The sequence below is a fragment of the Sarcophilus harrisii genome, chromosome 6 (assembly GCF_902635505.1).
Source record: "Sarcophilus harrisii chromosome 6, mSarHar1.11, whole genome shotgun sequence".
Classification (NCBI taxonomy): domain Eukaryota; kingdom Metazoa; phylum Chordata; class Mammalia; order Dasyuromorphia; family Dasyuridae; genus Sarcophilus; species Sarcophilus harrisii.
Window position 1 is genome coordinate 50687252 of NC_045431.1, and position 16840 is coordinate 50704091.

Genomic DNA, 16840 nt, shown 5'->3' on the forward strand with positions numbered 1-16840 from the left:
CTTCAGTCCAGTCTCACATGGAAATCTGAACATTCTCCTTACCTTTTACATGCATAACCATCCTATTCCATGCATAAACAATTGCATTCTATCTTGTGTTCTCTAGCAGACTGCCCTCTTTAACATTCCTACTCTGTCTCTCTTCTTCAATCTATTGGTTTCTTCCTTGCTACCTACAAATATGCCCATGTTTCTCCCATTCTCAGAAGATCCTCAACTGATCCATACATACCTGTGGCTTATTTTTAATTTTTTTTTCCTTTTTTCTTTGCCCTGGAAATGGGTACCATCAGACACAGTAGATTTGGGTGTTTGTGTAGAATGGACCCATTTTAATCTGGTGAATCTAGGACATGTCAGAATAATGTTATTAAATCCACAAATTCACAATTCACTCTTCATTATTTTGTGCAAGTATTTCCATATTTTTCTAAGATCCTAAAGCTTATCATTTCTTATAGTAGTGTTCTATCATAATTACATACCACTGAATACCTTTTCCCTGATCACCTTGAAAAATAGGCCTAATAGTGGTTTCACTGGCTCAAAGGATTTATAGTTTTATAATTCTATTGGGAATAATTCCAGATTGTTCTCTAAAATGGTTATATCAATTCGAAGATCCACCAATACTGAATTAGTGTTCCAATTTTTTTCATGTCCCTTTCAACATTTGTCATTTTCTCTTTCTATCTACCATCTTAGCCAATCTCATAAGTATGAAAGGGCACCTCAAAGATGTTTTAATTTGCATTTTTCTAATCAATAATGAATTAGAGCCTTCTTACATGATTTGGTATATACATACATATATATATATATATATATATATATATATATATTTGATTTTTTTCAGAAATTGTTTCAATTACTAAAAACCATTACATTAAATTCCCAATCCCTATATTTATGCACACATGCATTTTTGATTTCCTTCACAAGCTAATTGTACAATAATTCAGAGTCTGATTCTTTTTGTACAGCAAAATAATGTTTTGGTCATGTATACTTATTGTGTATCTAAGTTATATTTTAATATATTTAACATCTACTGGTCATCCTGCCATCTAGGGGAGGGGGTGGGGGGGGGGTAAGAGGTGAAAAATTGGAACAAGAGGTTTGGCAATTGTTAATGCTGTAAAGTTACCCATGTATATATCCTGTAAATAAAAGGCTATTAAATAAAAAAAAAAAAATTGTTTCAATTTTTAGTTGAATCTTTAGGATTTTTAAAACTATGCCATCATTTTGTCTGCAAAAGAGATGTATCTATTTCTTCATTGCCAATTCTAATTCCCTCAATTTCTTCTTTATTACTATTGCTACAATTTTTATTACAATATTGAATAGAATTGGTAACAATGGACATCCTTGTTTCACTCTTGATTCTGGGGGAAGGCTACTAGTTTGTCCCCATTACAGATAATGTTTGCTGGTTTTAAATAGATGCTTCGTATCATTTTAAGGAAAAACCCAGTTATAACTTTAAGTGTGTAGTTTTTTTTTTTAAATAGGAATATATTTTGCAAAGCTTTTTCTGAATCTATTGATATAATCATTTGATTTTTGTTGCTTTGGTTATTTTGTTATTGATAGCTAGGTGGCTTAATGGAAAGAGCACAAGACTCATCTTCCTAAGTTCAAATCTGGCCTAAGATACTTACTAGCTCTCTGACCCTGGGAAACTCACCTAACCTTATTTGTTTCAGTTTCCTCATTTATAAAATGAAATGGAGAAGGAAATGGCAAACCACTCTAGTATCTCTGGCAGGAAAACCACAAATGAGGTACAAAAAGTCAGACAACTGAATAATCAATTGTGTTAATAGCTTTTCACTTCAATCTTTCCTCCACTCCACTATCAAATTGATCTCCCTAAAACATAAGTCTAATCATGTCACCCTGCATTCAAGAAATACCAGTGACTCCCTCTTACTTCTTGAGTCAAATATAAAATATAAAATCTTCTTATTGACTTTTAAAGCCCTGGACTATACTGACCTTTCTAATCTTCATAGACTTTGCTCCTCCTCTTCATGTACTATGATCCATAGCTAGCACTTTCCTCTAATATTACTTTTCCCCTTTTTCTTTTCTTTTCTTTTCTTTTTTTTTGGCTATACATATACAATGATTTTTTTTTTAATATATACAGTTCCTTATGAATCATGTTGGGAGAGAAAAATCAGAACAAAAGGGAAAAAACTACAAGAAAAAAAAAAGAAGAAAAGGAAAAAAAAAAGTGAACATAGCATCTGTTGATTTACATTCAGTCTCCATGGTTCTCTCTCTGCATGCAAATGGCATTTTCTATCCAAAGCTTATTGGAATTGCCTTGTATCATTGAATTGGTGAGAAGAACCAAGTCTTTCATTGTTGATCAATGCATTATCTTGCTGTTACTACGTATAACGTATTTCTGGTTTTTCTTGTTTCACTCAGCATCAGTTCATGTAAATCTTTCCAGGTCTTTCTAAAATCAGCTTGTTCATCATTTTTATAGAACAATAATATTCCATTACCTTCATATACCACAATTTATTCAGCCACTCCCCAATTGATGGACATCTAATAATTTTCCAATTCTTTGCCACCACAAAAATGCTGCTTATAAACATTTTTGTACCTGTGGGTCTTTTTCCCTCCTTTATGATTTCCTCGGGATACAGACCCAGTAATGACACTGCTGGATCAAAGGGTATGCATAGTTTGAAAGCCCTTTGGGCATAGTTCCAGATTGCTTTCCAAGAATGGCTGGGTCAGTTCACAGTTCTACCAACAATGTATCAGTGTCCCAGTTTTCCCACATCCCCTCCAACATTTATCATTGTCTTTTCCTGTCATTTTAGGCAATCTGAAAGGTGTGAGATGGTAACTCAGAGTTGTTTTAGTTTGCATTTCTCTCATCAATAGTGATTTAGAGCATTTTTTCATATGATTATAGATGGTTATAATTTTGCATTCCAAATATTGTCTGTTCCCATCTTTTGACTTTCTCAATTGGGGAATAAAATTATTTTTAATTTTGATCATATGTATCTGTCATATGTAGTCAATTCATCCTATATTGTTTCTTCTACAACCCTGTAAAGTCCTTGAGGTCAGGGACTGTTTTTGCCTTTCTTTGTCTCCCCATTGCTTGACCTAACACATAGTAAACACTTAAATGCTTGTTGACCAATTGATTAACTGAACCAAATAGTGTCTAAAGAATAGTAACGTAAAAATAATCCTAAAAAAAAGTAAATTAGAGCCAGGTTGTGTATGGCTTTAAATGCTAAACAAAAGAGTTTTAATTTGGTCCTAGGGATCAAATAAGAAATAGTGACTTCTTTGGGGACTACCCCTCTAATGACAGGCTATAGTAAAGGAGGATCAGGTCCTTTTACTATTCAGGTACCCATTTGAACAGTCATGAAAAGTCAGGTGCCCACCACAGGACATAAGCAAGGATGGAAAGAATTAAGGAGAACCCCCCCACACACATACACACACAATTAAAATTCCCACAAATTTTATATATATATATATATATATATATATATATATATATATACCACATCATGCAAAGAAATAACATGGTTAGACTTGCACTTTGGGAGAATTACCTTGACAGCTCAATGGAGGGTGGATTATAAAGGGGAGAGACCTGAAGCAAGGACCCCAGGTAAGATGTTATTTAAGTAGCCTAGATGATGAGATCTCTACTAGGTGTGAAATTAGAAATAGATAGGCATGGAAATTATTTGGATATATACAATGGATAAAGAGCTAGGATTTGAGAATTCTTGGAAGTGTGGTAGTGCCTTTGAAAGAAATATGGAAGATAGGAAGAAAAGTGAGTTTACAGAGAAAGATATTGAGTTCCGTTTTAGATACCCGGTTAAGATGCCTATGGGATGTCCAATTTGAAATATCTAATAATATTTGGTAATATAGGCTCAGAGCTCAGGAGAGTAAGGCTAAATTTTTAGATCTGGGAGGCATGTATATAGCAATGATAATTAAGCTGATAAAGTCACTGAAAGAGTAAGGAAAAAAGAGTGACCAGAACAGAGGGTATGGGGATATACTAACAATTAATGAATATGTTATGAGTGGAAGGGATTTAACAAAAGAGAGCACACCATGATAATATGGGGACAAATGAATTAGGACTCTAAGGTTCCTTTTTTGACAACTTGAAACCTCTCTCATCCCTTGTGAGACAGAACTGAACTTACAACACAGCCCTTCACTATACTTAGGCTCCAAAAAGATCCTTATATTACTATTAAGAGTTTTTCCTACCTATGTATTCTAGTGATGGAAACACATTTTATTTCTCCATCTTATGCAAATTATACTAATTTTTCCTTAAAAGTATTAAAGCTATTCTCTAAGAGCAGGGCTTCTTAAACTTTTTCCACTTATGACCCTTTTTCTCCCATGAAATTTTTATGTGATCCCACATATACAGATATATCAAATAGGCATACAAATTAAACATTGCTGATAATAAATCATAAGTGACACACATTCAGTGATGTGAGCACTGTTTAAAAAGCTTTTTTCTAGACCAGGGTTTATTATCTTCTCTCTCTCTCTCTCTCTCTCTTTCTTCTCTCTCTCTCTCTCTCTCTTTCTCTCTCTCTCTCTCTCTTTCTCTCTCTCTCTGTGTGTGTGTGTGAATGGATCTCTTTTTAAGTGTGTAAGATAAATTGAAGGCTTCCCTCAAGTCCCAACTAAAATCTGGTCTTCTACAGGACACCTTTCCCAAGCCCTCTAATTCTAGTATGTTCTCTTTTAAAAATTATTTCCTATTCATCCTATATGAAGCTTGTTTGTACAAATGTGTTTACTTGTTTTCTCCTCCATTAAATTGTGAGGAATCTTTTTTTTTTTTTTTAATAATTCTAGCAGTTAGCACAATGACTGGCACATATTAGGTATTAGGTTTTTTTTTTTTTTTTCTCTTTGGCATTAGGTGACTTTCCCAAGATCACAAAGCTAATGTTAATTGAACTCGGGTCCTCATGACTTCAAGGCCAGTGCTCTATCCACTGTGCCATCTAGCAGCCCCCTATTAGACATTTAATAAATGCTTATAGACTCCTGACTTCTCCAGTCAGAATACCTCTTGACTATGCTCTTTGTTTCTGAAAACTATTAGAAAAGATACCACGATGGCAAAGTAGGGAAAGCACTCACCTATGCTGTCTCAGCATTCATTCCCCTCTAAACAACTTTAAAATAATGATTCAGATTGAATTTTGGAATGGTAAAGCCAACCAAAGATCAGAGTAAGATATTCTTCCAGCCTAAGACAACCTAGAAAGTTTGAAAGAGAGATCTGTGACAAAGGGGAGGAGGCTGGCCTGGCGCTCATAAGGATGAGACTCCAATGGTAGAACTAACTTGTGGCAAGAGAACCAGCAACTGCTTCAGGAGCTCTCAAGCCAGAGATGTTATAAAGGAACCCAGAAACTAACTGCTTAGAAAGAGATTAATTATAGTGTACTGCTGTGTTTGTACTGGATACAAGACCAGGTGCAGTTTGGCAAGTCCATTGGTTATATCTACTTCTAGCTTATAATTCAAGGGCAGAGAGGATCACTTTCCATTAAGAGGAAGTAGAAGCCCAGAAGGGCAGTTTCACTTCCAGCTCCAAAGGATCAGGGACCCTGAGGAACTGCATCACTTACAGTCCCAAGGGAGGAAGAGCCCCAAGGAGCAGTATTGATTGCCATCCCAAGGAATCCCAAAAGGAACTTTTCCTGGGTAAGGACCAGAGTATAAACCAAGAAAGCAGTAATCATACCTCTCCCCAGATCACACCAGCTTAGAAACACTGAAAACTTCCAAGCCTCTAAAACTAGCTCTGAAATCAGCAGTATGAAAAAGCCTAGAGCTTGCGATAAAACCTTTTCCTGCCTCCACGGCAGGAACAGAGCCCCACATTAACATAAAGTTCCAAATTAGAAAGAGTGGGAAAATGGGAAATTAAAAAGAAAGAAAGAATCTGACCATTAAAAAGCTACCACAGTGAGAGGGGAGATCAAAACACAAACTCAGAAGGAGGCAAGTCAAAATAGCTATAAGTAAAGCCTAGAGGGGAGAAAAAGTGAATTCAGAATAAATCCAACAAGAATTCCTGGAAGAGTTAAAAAAGTTGATTTACAAAATCAAATCAGAGTGCTAGAGGAAAAATAAAGTAATTAAAACCAAGGAAAAAATTATGAAAAAACAATTAGCTTGGTAAAAGAGGCAAAAAATTGGTGCAGAAAATAAATCTTAAAAAAAAGAATTGACAAAATTGTCAGAGTAAAATAACTCCTTAAAAAGCAAAATTGGCCAAATGGAAAAAGAGATATGAAAGCTCACTGAAGAAAATAATTCCTTAAAAATTAGAATTGGGAAACTGAGAACTAATAACTCCATGAGATATCAAGAAAAAAGAAACAAAGACTTGCCCAGGATCATATAGCTTATAAGTATCTGAGACTATATTTAAACTCAGGAAAATGGGTCTTCCCAACTCCAGGCCTAGGCTATATCCATTGTGCCATCTAGATGCCGTTAGTTACTGATTAGAGAAATGCAAATTAAAGCAGTTCTAATATACCTTCTCACATCTATCAGATTGACTAACATTACACAAAAGGAAAATGATAAATGCTGGAGTATTTGTGGAAACATCAAGACACTAATTTTCTGTTAGTAAAGTTGTGTACCACTTTAACCATTCTTGAGAACAATTTGGAATTAGGCGTAAAGGGCTATAAAATTGTGCATGCCCTTTGATCCACTAACACCACTGCTAGATCTATATTTCATAGAGATCAAAGAAAAGGGAAAAGTTCTTTTTGTATAAAAATATTTATAGTAGCTCTTTTTATGGTGATAAAGAATTGGAAATAGAGGGGATGCTCATCAATTGAATAATAACTGAACAAGTTGAAATATATGATTGGGCTGGAAGACAATTATGCTATAAAATGATGAGCAGCATGGTTTCAGAAAAACCTGGAAAGTCTCATGTGAACTGGCATAAAGTGACATGAGAAAAAAGAACAGTATACATAGTAAAATCAATATTGTAAAAAAGATCAACTATGAAAGATTTAGCTACTCTGATCATGACAAAATCCAAGACAATTTTTTATTGTTTTATTTTGCATGTGTTTTCTTTTTCAACATGGCCAACATGAAAATGTTTTACATGATTTCACATATATAATTGAAATCATAGTGCTTGCCTTCTCAAGGTATGGGAGGAGTTGGAGGGAAAAAGAGAATTTAGAACTTAAAAAAAATTTACCTTCAACTTGCAAAAGAGACAGCCCGAGTGGTCACTGAATTCCTCACACAAGCATTTGCCATTATGGGTGTGCCACAAGCAATAAAAACAGACAATGGTCCTGCTTATACTTCAAAACATTTTGCACACTTTTGTGCACAGTATAAGATTTTACACACCACGGGCATACCTTTTAATCCTCAAGGACAGGCAATAGTGGAGAGGAGAAACAGAGATATTAAGACGCTCCTCCAAAAACAAAAGAAAGGGGGAGCCACAGGTAACCCTAGAGAACTTCTAAATCTAGCTCTTTATACTATTAACTTCTTGATTTTTGACAAAGATGCACTGGCTCCGGCAGACAGGTTTTATAACCCACCGGAAGGTCAGTGTCCAGTGCGAGCAGCTCCACTATCTTTAGATAATCGCCAGGTGATGTGGAGAGACCCAGAAAGTGGTGAATGGAAAGGACCAGATAGGCTAACTGCTTTGGGGAGAGGGTTTGCTTGTATCTCTACAGGTGGAGAAGGAATCAGATGGGTGCCAACGAGCCATATTCGCCTTGTCCATCGCAGAGAGACGGAGCAGACCCTTGAAACAAAGGAGAAGACCCAAGAAATATCGGGTGGTTCTGTTGCTGATTGTGCTCACCATTGAAAGAGCGTGGCAGTTATGGCGTTTGACTCATGGACATCAAAGATTGTTGGACTTCAAAACCCTCAGGAATCATTGGATTCTCTGAGACATAGGACTTGAAAACCCTCAGGAATCATTGGATTCTCTGAGACATAGGACTTGAAAACCCTCAGGAATCATTGGATTCTCTGAGACATAGGACTTGAAAACTCTCAGGAATCATTGGATTCTCTGAGAAATGATAAGACTGTTACAGGACTTCAAAATCTGCTGGAATCATTGGATTCCCTAACACATAAAAAGACTTTTGCAGGACTTCAAAAACTCAGGGGGATCATTGGATTCCCTGACATGTGAAGCAATGGACAATAGATTGGTTTTGGACTATCTCTTGGCTGCTGAAGAAGGTGTATGTGTGACTGTTGTTTACATACCCTCCTTCTAGGACTTCTGGTGATCTTTTCCAACACCATGTTGATTTATATTGTTTGCTATTCCGCTACTTGCGTGTACAATTCATGTTTGTTACACCACATCGAGCCTGCACTGACTGAGGGGAGGGTCATCCCTAATAGCCTCTGCGTTATTGCTATGTGCTTGTGTAATACCTCCCATGCTGATGGGTTTGTGCATAATAAGACCCTTCAGCCCAGAAACCCGCTAGCAACCCCCATTTCCCTTTGGTGCTTTTCATCTCCCTTCCTGAGATGTCAGGTAGGGCGTGATCATCTCCTTTTTAGTGCTTTCACCGCCTTTTCTGAGAAGTCAGGGAGGCTGTGATCACCTCCTTTTCGGTGCTTTCACCTCCTTCCCTGAGAAGTTAGGGAGGCTGTGATCACCTCCCCTTGGGGGCTCTGACCTCCCTGAGGAGTCAGGGATGGCATGACCACCTGTGTTCTAAAATAAAAGAAAGCGGGAGATGTAATGGGCTGAGGTTTGAGTTGATGCACTGAGGTCCCAAGTACGTGAGGCTAAATAGTAATTGGGCTATACTCTATTAATATACATGATTGGATAAAGAATGGTCCCTGCCCACTCTCTGTGCAAGTCCTGATGTGTTGTATAGGAAATGACGATTTTGGTGGGTGGAGGCAGAGAGAGAGACAGGAAGAGAAGCTGGGAGAGATTAGGCCTGGTTCGAGACTCTGAGCTGCTGGTTGTGTGGCTGCTGGTTGAGCTAGCTTCTTGACTCAGCTGCACACATTGCTATCGCCGATTCTCTTCCACCTCCGATCTTTCTTCACTGAGAATAAAGACTGATGATTTTCCCCTAACCTGAATTCCTGACTCCTGTTGATTTAAAAATGCACGATCTTCACAAACTGGGAAAAATTTTAACAAAATAAAAAAAAATATTTAAGCAAAAAAAAAATATTGATAACTAGTGTGTCCAATCAAGGCAGTGAGGATTCTCCAGTTAATGTCATATAAGGATGGGAAGAAATTAGGGATGTTTAATCTTTCCTGAACTATCTTGCATGTAATTGTATTTACTTTATTTTGTTTTTGTATATACACATATATTTTCATAAATATGTACCTGTATCCCTATTTGAAATACAAATTCAAAATACAATATGATGCAATACAATGAAAAAACAATTTCTATTTTCAAGGAAGTTACATTCTAATAGGGAAAAATGAGAGGGGGGGCCGGAAAGAGAGAGGGAGGAAGAGAGTTTCATTCTTTGTCCATATATTGGAGATAAATATAGTGTGTGTAGATGTGGAAAACAAATGGGTATATATGTAAGTTTGTATACATACACATATTTTCATTCTTTGTACTTGTATCAAGCGCTTAATATGAACTTGTTGATTGATCGAAAATAAAATGCTTAACCCAGACCATGAGGGCTAATATCAAGTGTCTATAGAACTGTGGATAGGAAGAAGGATTAAAATCCTTCAGCTTAGATCTAGACGGTAGTCCTAGGAACAAGATAGAGAAACTGAAAAGAACCAAATTTACACTTGGATTCAGGAAAAACTTCTAACACTGAGAACTACTGGACTTAGTTCTAGATTGGAACAGATATAGGACAGAGAGCAAGGTCAGGATACAATGCCCTCATGGCTGTTAGGGATAATTGGAAGCTTGGAGCCCAGCCAAAGATCGCCACTTTCTGAACCAATGGAAAGGAAGTGAAATGTAGCAACACTACTCAGAGGTGTCTGTTTTTGTTGCCATCCAGAAAAAAGGGACAAATAGCAAGCAAGGTCAAGGGTAACCCTTCTAAAAGTCTTGTCTATACATTGTAATTAATAGACCCTATTATTTCTGTTCAGTCCTCTCCTGAAAAAACAATACTACAAATCTACACTGAAAGATGTGCCAGAAAGAAATAGTTTTGGGATGAGAAGGAATTGACCCCAGTGAATGAATAGAAATCCCCTGACCCTTCTCCAGTCAACATAATTCATTGTACCCAGATCTGTGGATTTAAGGCAGACTGGCCCTTCAATTCTGTAGCCCTTTGCATAACTATCACCCAATGACGGGATGTAAGTAGAGGAGGTGTGGTCCTCTTATTATCCTCATCCCATTCAAATAGATGATATCCGATGGGAGGGAGGAACAAAAGAGAATGAGTTGGAATTAAAAATCTCTCTGGGGACATAGGGTAATGGGGATCAATCACTACATAAGAATAAGAAGTGCCATCAACATATCGACATGATATATTACTATTTTCCCTGAAATATTTTTTTAAAAGAAAGTTCACTTTGGATATTCTAAATTTCTGCTTAGAAAAAAATGTAATAAAGTATTGATTTTTAAAAATTAAATAAACTTCCTCATTTGAACTAATATTGAAAGCATAAGTGGTATAGAATGTGAGTTTTAAATTTAAACCATTAAGTTGGTTTAATAATGTGCAGGTTCTGGAGATACAAAGGTGAAAAGGAAGCAGTCATTGATTGCCAACAAAAAACTGACATTCTTTGGGAGGAAACAAGTACATACATAAATATACACAAATATGTAGATATTATATGTGTGTGTGTGAGTATAAGATTATATTTTTATATAATTTGTACTCACTGAATATGCATTTATATTAATTTAGCTAGCACTACTTCTGGAGTCAAAGGATCTGGGTTTCAATCTCCCTTCAGAGATATCCTGCCTATATGCCTTTGGATCAGTAAACTCCTTGGTACTCAATAGCCTGATCCACAAAATGATGAGCTTAGCCTAGATGGCCCTTCATGACCTTTCCAGTTCTAGATCTATGAACCTATGATCTAATGACTTTTGGAGAGAATTTTAATGACATTATTCTGTGAAAGAAATTACTGCAAGAGACACAGAGAGAGAAAAGGGAGAAAAAGAGACAGCGAGACAGAGACAGACAGAGGGAGAGACAGAAAAAGAGAGAAAGACAGAGAGACAAAGAGACACAGAAAGTCAAACACAAAGTCAAAAAGAGAGTCAGAGACACAGAGAGACAGAGAAAGAGAGAGAGAGAGAAAAAGAGAGAGAGAGAGAAGAGAGAGAAGAGACAGAGAGAGAGAGAGAAAGAGAGAGAGAGAGAGAGAGTTTTCAAGTATTAAATTCTCTCTCCACCCCCAGGATAGGGCAGCAGGGATTAAATTCCATTTTAATCTGTCCCTTTACTCCTAAAGTAATGTTAATCTTTTGTTTATTTGCTCCTTTTCAGTCTCACTCTCAGGTATTATTATAGGCAACTAAAAATGAGTTTATTCCCATCCTTCTTGACATTACAAAGAAAAAAGAAAAATAGGAGGCAGGCAGGGGACTCAGGGAGGGGAGGGAGGGAGAAGGGGAGGGTTTAAAAAAAAAAAAAGTGCGGGGACTTCCTCTTTGCTCTGTTTTTGCTTTCCTATCTCACCGGGGCGAGAAGGCAGTTTTCGGCTGAGGCTAGAGGCAGTGCATCCCCCAACGTCCCCGCGTATCCAGAAGCCCGCGGGGATGATGGCGAAGAAGCCCCCCAAGGCGGCCCCTCGGCGGATTTTCCAGGAGAGAATGAGGATCACATCCCTGCCCTTGTACTTCGAAGGCTATTTGTTAGTGAAGCGGCCGGAGCACCAGGTAAGGCGAGAGCCCTCTCTGCCCGAGTGCCAGCTCCCGGCGGGGAGCGCCAGCTTTTAGGAAACCGCTCGGCAGCGTCCCCGGCTATTCACAGTAAAACTTACCGGGCTTCTCGTTAAAGTCCAGAGCTTTGCCACCCAATGCTAGCCCGGCCTCGCGCGGGATTCGTGGTGAGGGCATTTCCTCCCGCGCTGGTGGGGGAGAAAGGGTAGAGAAGGGCTGACAGGTGAAATACCCCGCCGGGAGTCGGGCAGGAGACTGTGGCAAAGCCCGGGCGGGAGAATCCGAGTCTTCTGCCCCAGGCACCGTCTCCGACCCTTACACCCCCCGCCTCCGCTGCAACTAGACTGATAGCAAAGGTCTGGCCGAAAAATTCTTCCGAGAAAAGCTCATCAAAAAGCCACAAAGAGAATTTTAGTTTAAAAATGTTTTTAAATTTTCTGGAGAGCTACACGATTTATGTTGGGGGGGGGGGGGCGGAGAGAGTCTTTGAATTTGATTGAGATTCACAACACTATGTCCTCGTTCTGGCTCAGCTATTTATGAGCTACATAATCAGGGGAACCTCACTGTGCCTCAGTTTCCCTACCTATAAAAATCAGGAAACTGGATTAGTTGATCTCTAAGATTTGTCCCATTTCTAGAATATATGATTCTGCCCTTATGATGTCAGAGTTACGTGTGGCAGCATCAATAAATTGTGAAAAATATTTGACAACTTTGACTTCTGTTTTTTTTTTTTTCAGGAGCTCAGTTTAATACATATATACATAGATATAGACACGTACCATAAATACTTACACATAAATATATCAGAAATATATTTTAGTTTATATATAATTGCTTGGGAATTTTAAAATGCTAAGATGACATAACAGAATTTTATAGGAGAGTGATTAAACATTTAGGTAGTTTTTATTTTTCTATTTTAAAAATTCTGAATTTAGCATCATCAACACAAATAAATGTTTGTATACAGAAAGAATACAATTAAACCCTGTTATACCCTGTTTAAAAATTTTATAATAGCAATAAAACATTGTTTGCATCCCTGATTTCTTTTTAGTTCTTTTTAATTTGAATTCCCCCACTATTGTTACTTTAAAAAAAAAATACTTGTAGTCAAATGTATACATTGGTTTTTTTTTTTAATATTGCTGTCTTCATTTTGAATGTCTTTATAAGGCTCTTTATATATTTATACTCTTCATATTTGCCATTGCTCATGACCAAATACTACTTTTATTCACATTACTATTTCTCATATTAATTTATAGCAATTTGTTCAGCTGTTTCTCAATGGTGGGACACATTGAGTTGGATTTTTTAATTATTATTATTATACACATTGTTAAAAAAGCAATTTTTTATGTAGTCTTTCTTCCCCTTGCCCCATCAGTGTCATTCTTAGGATTCTAGTCGTAAGATTGTTGAGTCAAAGCACATACATGATTTTGCAGTTTTGTATGATTCTCGTACTGTTTTCTAAAAAGATGGTACTGATTTCCTGCTGCCTTGTTAGTGTAATGTTATGCTTATCTCTTCTAGTTTTAGATTTCATAATTTTTAATTCAGCTAATTTAATAGGTGATTTTTAGTTTGCATTTTTTAGCAGATTTTTTTTTTTTGGTATTTATTGAACATTTGTGTTTTTTTTTAAACTGATTTTATTGTTGTAAACTTAACAAACACCAACAAACATGAACATTTCACCACACAAAGAACAGGTAAAGGAAGACTTCTTGTAACATTGTGAATTTCCATAATTTATGACTTTTTTTATGTGCCTATTTGAAAGTTAATGTGAGAGTTCTAAAACAGTTCTGCTTGTCTTTTGAACTTCTGCTTTCCTCTATTTTTTCAAGATTTGTGATATTCTTCTCTTCCTTTTTTTTTTTTTTTTTTTTTTTTTTAGTAGCTAAAAGAATGTTACTAAAGTGATAGAAAAGAAATATGAGGGATCCCTCCATAACATCCCTGAAAAAAAAAATGTACTGAGAACTCCTAGCTTCCTAAGTTTGTTCTGGGTAGAAGCCTCATTGAATTAACCTAAAGCAGTACATTTTATGTGAAATTGAGTTCTTTTTCTGGGATGCAAATCAGCAATTGGAGCTTATACAGCTGGTGTTACTCAATGATTTAACACTTGGGCATTATGTAACACAAGAACAAATAAGGTAATTCTGTGATTGGATTTTTTTTTTTCTCTAACATCACTTTCATTATTTCCAGTCTCCCTTAATCCTCTTTCCAAAGTAAATGCCATCCCATTACAAAATAAATATATTTAGTGAAATACATATATTGCTCATATCTGACCATGTATGTCTTAATCTATACCATCACCCATGCCAAGAGATGAGAATCATGATTTGTCATTATCAGTCTTCTGGAATTATGATTGGTCATTATGTTGATTACAGATCTTAAATCTTTCAAAGATATTTTCCTTTACAGTATTTTAGTCATTATATAAATTGTTTTCCTGGTTCTAACTTCATTCTGCATCAGTTCATATAAGCCTTCTCAGAATTCTCTGAATCTATCCCTTTCATAATTTCTCATGCACAATAATATTCCCTTACCAAAACTTGTTCAGTACTTTCTCAAATTATTGAGACACATTTTATTTCCAGTTCTTTGCAACAATGAAGGTGTTTTTATAAATATTTATTCATATTGATACTTTCTCTCTTCTTTTATCTTTTTTGAGATACAAGTATTGTTGTATGAAAAAGATAAGCCTAATGTAGTAACTTTTGGGCTAATTTATGTCAGTGTACCCAGAACCTCTCAGCACCGCCTCTAGAACCTTGAGGGGAAATATAGCAGATGAATTCTGGGGCCCCATACTTTAGGAAGACCTTTGGAGCCTTGGAGTGATCTCAGGATTTCACAGGATAGAAGGAAAACTATTCTAGGTGTGGAGGTTAAGAGACTAGGGCAATCATTCAACAGCATCTGAACTGGCTGCCCCGGGGGTACAGAGCATGGGCAGCTGGGAGACAGGTACATTGTGGGTATAGCAGAGGCAATCAGACACAAAATCCAAATTATATTTGGTCATGCGGTCCTTGTCTGCACGTGTTGCCATCCTGAACAGATGCTATAAGGAATGCTGAAATGTGGTTCTGACCGGATTTTGGCACTGCGACTGAACTTCTACATCTGGGATGGGGGAAGGGGAAAGGGCTTCTCAAAGTAGGGGTCACTCCTGAGGCTGGGGAAGTTTTAGAAAGTTCCATATCATGTTCTTGACTCGGGGAATGGATCTGACTTAGAAATTTATGTCAATAAATTTTTGAATTTAAGATTTTTATCAGTGTCACCTATGATTTGGGGTGGGAAGAGGGTGCTGTATTCCACAAGAAAATACCAATTGTAGATCCAGCTAAACCCAAGTTCATTCTAGGGTCAGACCTGACATCTGAAAATCAGCCTTTTCTCAGATTCTGACTCATTAAGTCCCAATCCAAGAATAGGAAAACAATTCTCGGGAAAATCTTTTAACACTTAAAAGTCTCAGAGTCCTCCCAAAGGAATTAATAGGGTCCCTCCTATTCAATTTATAAAGTAGTAGATACTAAGTATATTATTTATTTCTTCTACCACAAAAGAAATGTTTAAAATACCAAAGATTAATAAGTATATGATGACAAATACTTAAAACATGAAACAGTAACCCATCGTTCCTGTTATACTCTCTTGAGAAGTAAAAACTCTCAGGTGACTTGTGGAACTGCTGAAAAGATTTTCACTTTCTTCTTGGATCTGTATTGTCTGAATATAACTCATGGTACATCTTTTGGCTAGCTAAGCATACATCTCTGGGAAGGATCTACCTGGGCACTAACTCCAGTTCTCTCTAGGTCATGAGGTTGTCATTATCTTAGAATTTTTATTTAGTTCACCTGTGCTTAGTGAAAAAAAAAATGCAAAGTGGAGGATGTAACTAGAGCTTCAAGATCCATACTAAATCACCAAGGCAAGCACAAATACGCCATGGACATTTAATCATTAAATTTGCTACTAGAGAAGGGAGAGAAATCCTGTCTTCCTCAAGCAGTAATTTCAAGGGATGGTTGTTGGGGAGTTCTAAGGGACCTGATTAAAAAGAGAGGAAAAGAAGTGAGACTAGAGATCACTTTTCTTTTGTAAAGAAGCAGCATTTCCTGCTCAGGTGCTACTTTTCCCTGATAGACTTTCCAGGGGTGGTGACCATAAGGAATATTTTCAGTCACATCTATCTCTTTGCAAGGGGACTAAGCATAGAAATATTCTCATGCATGCTTGCTTGGATGGCCTTCATCAACACAAAGTACAAATCCATGTGGGCCTGCTTCCCTAACATGAGTTATCTCAAATACTTCAGAGCTGAGCATGAGAATCACCAGAAGAATCCTTCTCTATTCATGCTCTAAGACATAACTCCTTTAATCTCCAGCATAAGCAGGTCAGGGAAACTTTACTATGTTAGAAATGTTTGATGTAAATTTTAGCTACTTTGCTTATTTTCCTTTTTATTCCAAAATTCTAAAATTCTAAAAATTATTTTTTGTTATTAAATGTTATTTCTTATCATTTCTGTTTTTGAGATAAGAATTTTTCTCTTCCCTAAACTGTGAAAAAGTAATTATATGTTCTAATGTTCTTATGATATATTTTAAAATTATGTATAATATCAATTGATTTTGAATTTATTGGTAAAGGGAACTCATAGTCATCAAGTCAACAAGCCTTTATTGGTACTATGTCCTAGGAAATGTGCCAAAACTGGGAATACATTTAAAAGGAGAAAGACAATCTATATTCTTCAAGGAGAGCTTTCCTCTCTATATTACATTCTAATTGGGGAAGACAACACATAA

The 16840-nt window shown here is 36.7% G+C and overlaps 1 protein-coding gene across 3 annotated transcripts in view; it reads left to right on the forward strand.

The window, feature by feature from the left end:
* Positions 1–11740: 11740 nt before the first annotated feature.
* The window catches only part of STAP1 (signal transducing adaptor family member 1), a 54727-nt gene continuing 49627 nt past the window's right edge, over positions 11741–16840 (forward strand). For all 3 annotated transcript variants that reach the window (XM_012552228.3, XM_023505986.2, XM_031942749.1), the window contains exon 1: positions 11741–11972. In XM_012552228.3, coding sequence (XP_012407682.1) covers positions 11853–11972 — 120 coding nt within the window. In that variant the 5' untranslated portion in view covers positions 11741–11852. The remainder of the gene's footprint in view (positions 11973–16840) is intronic.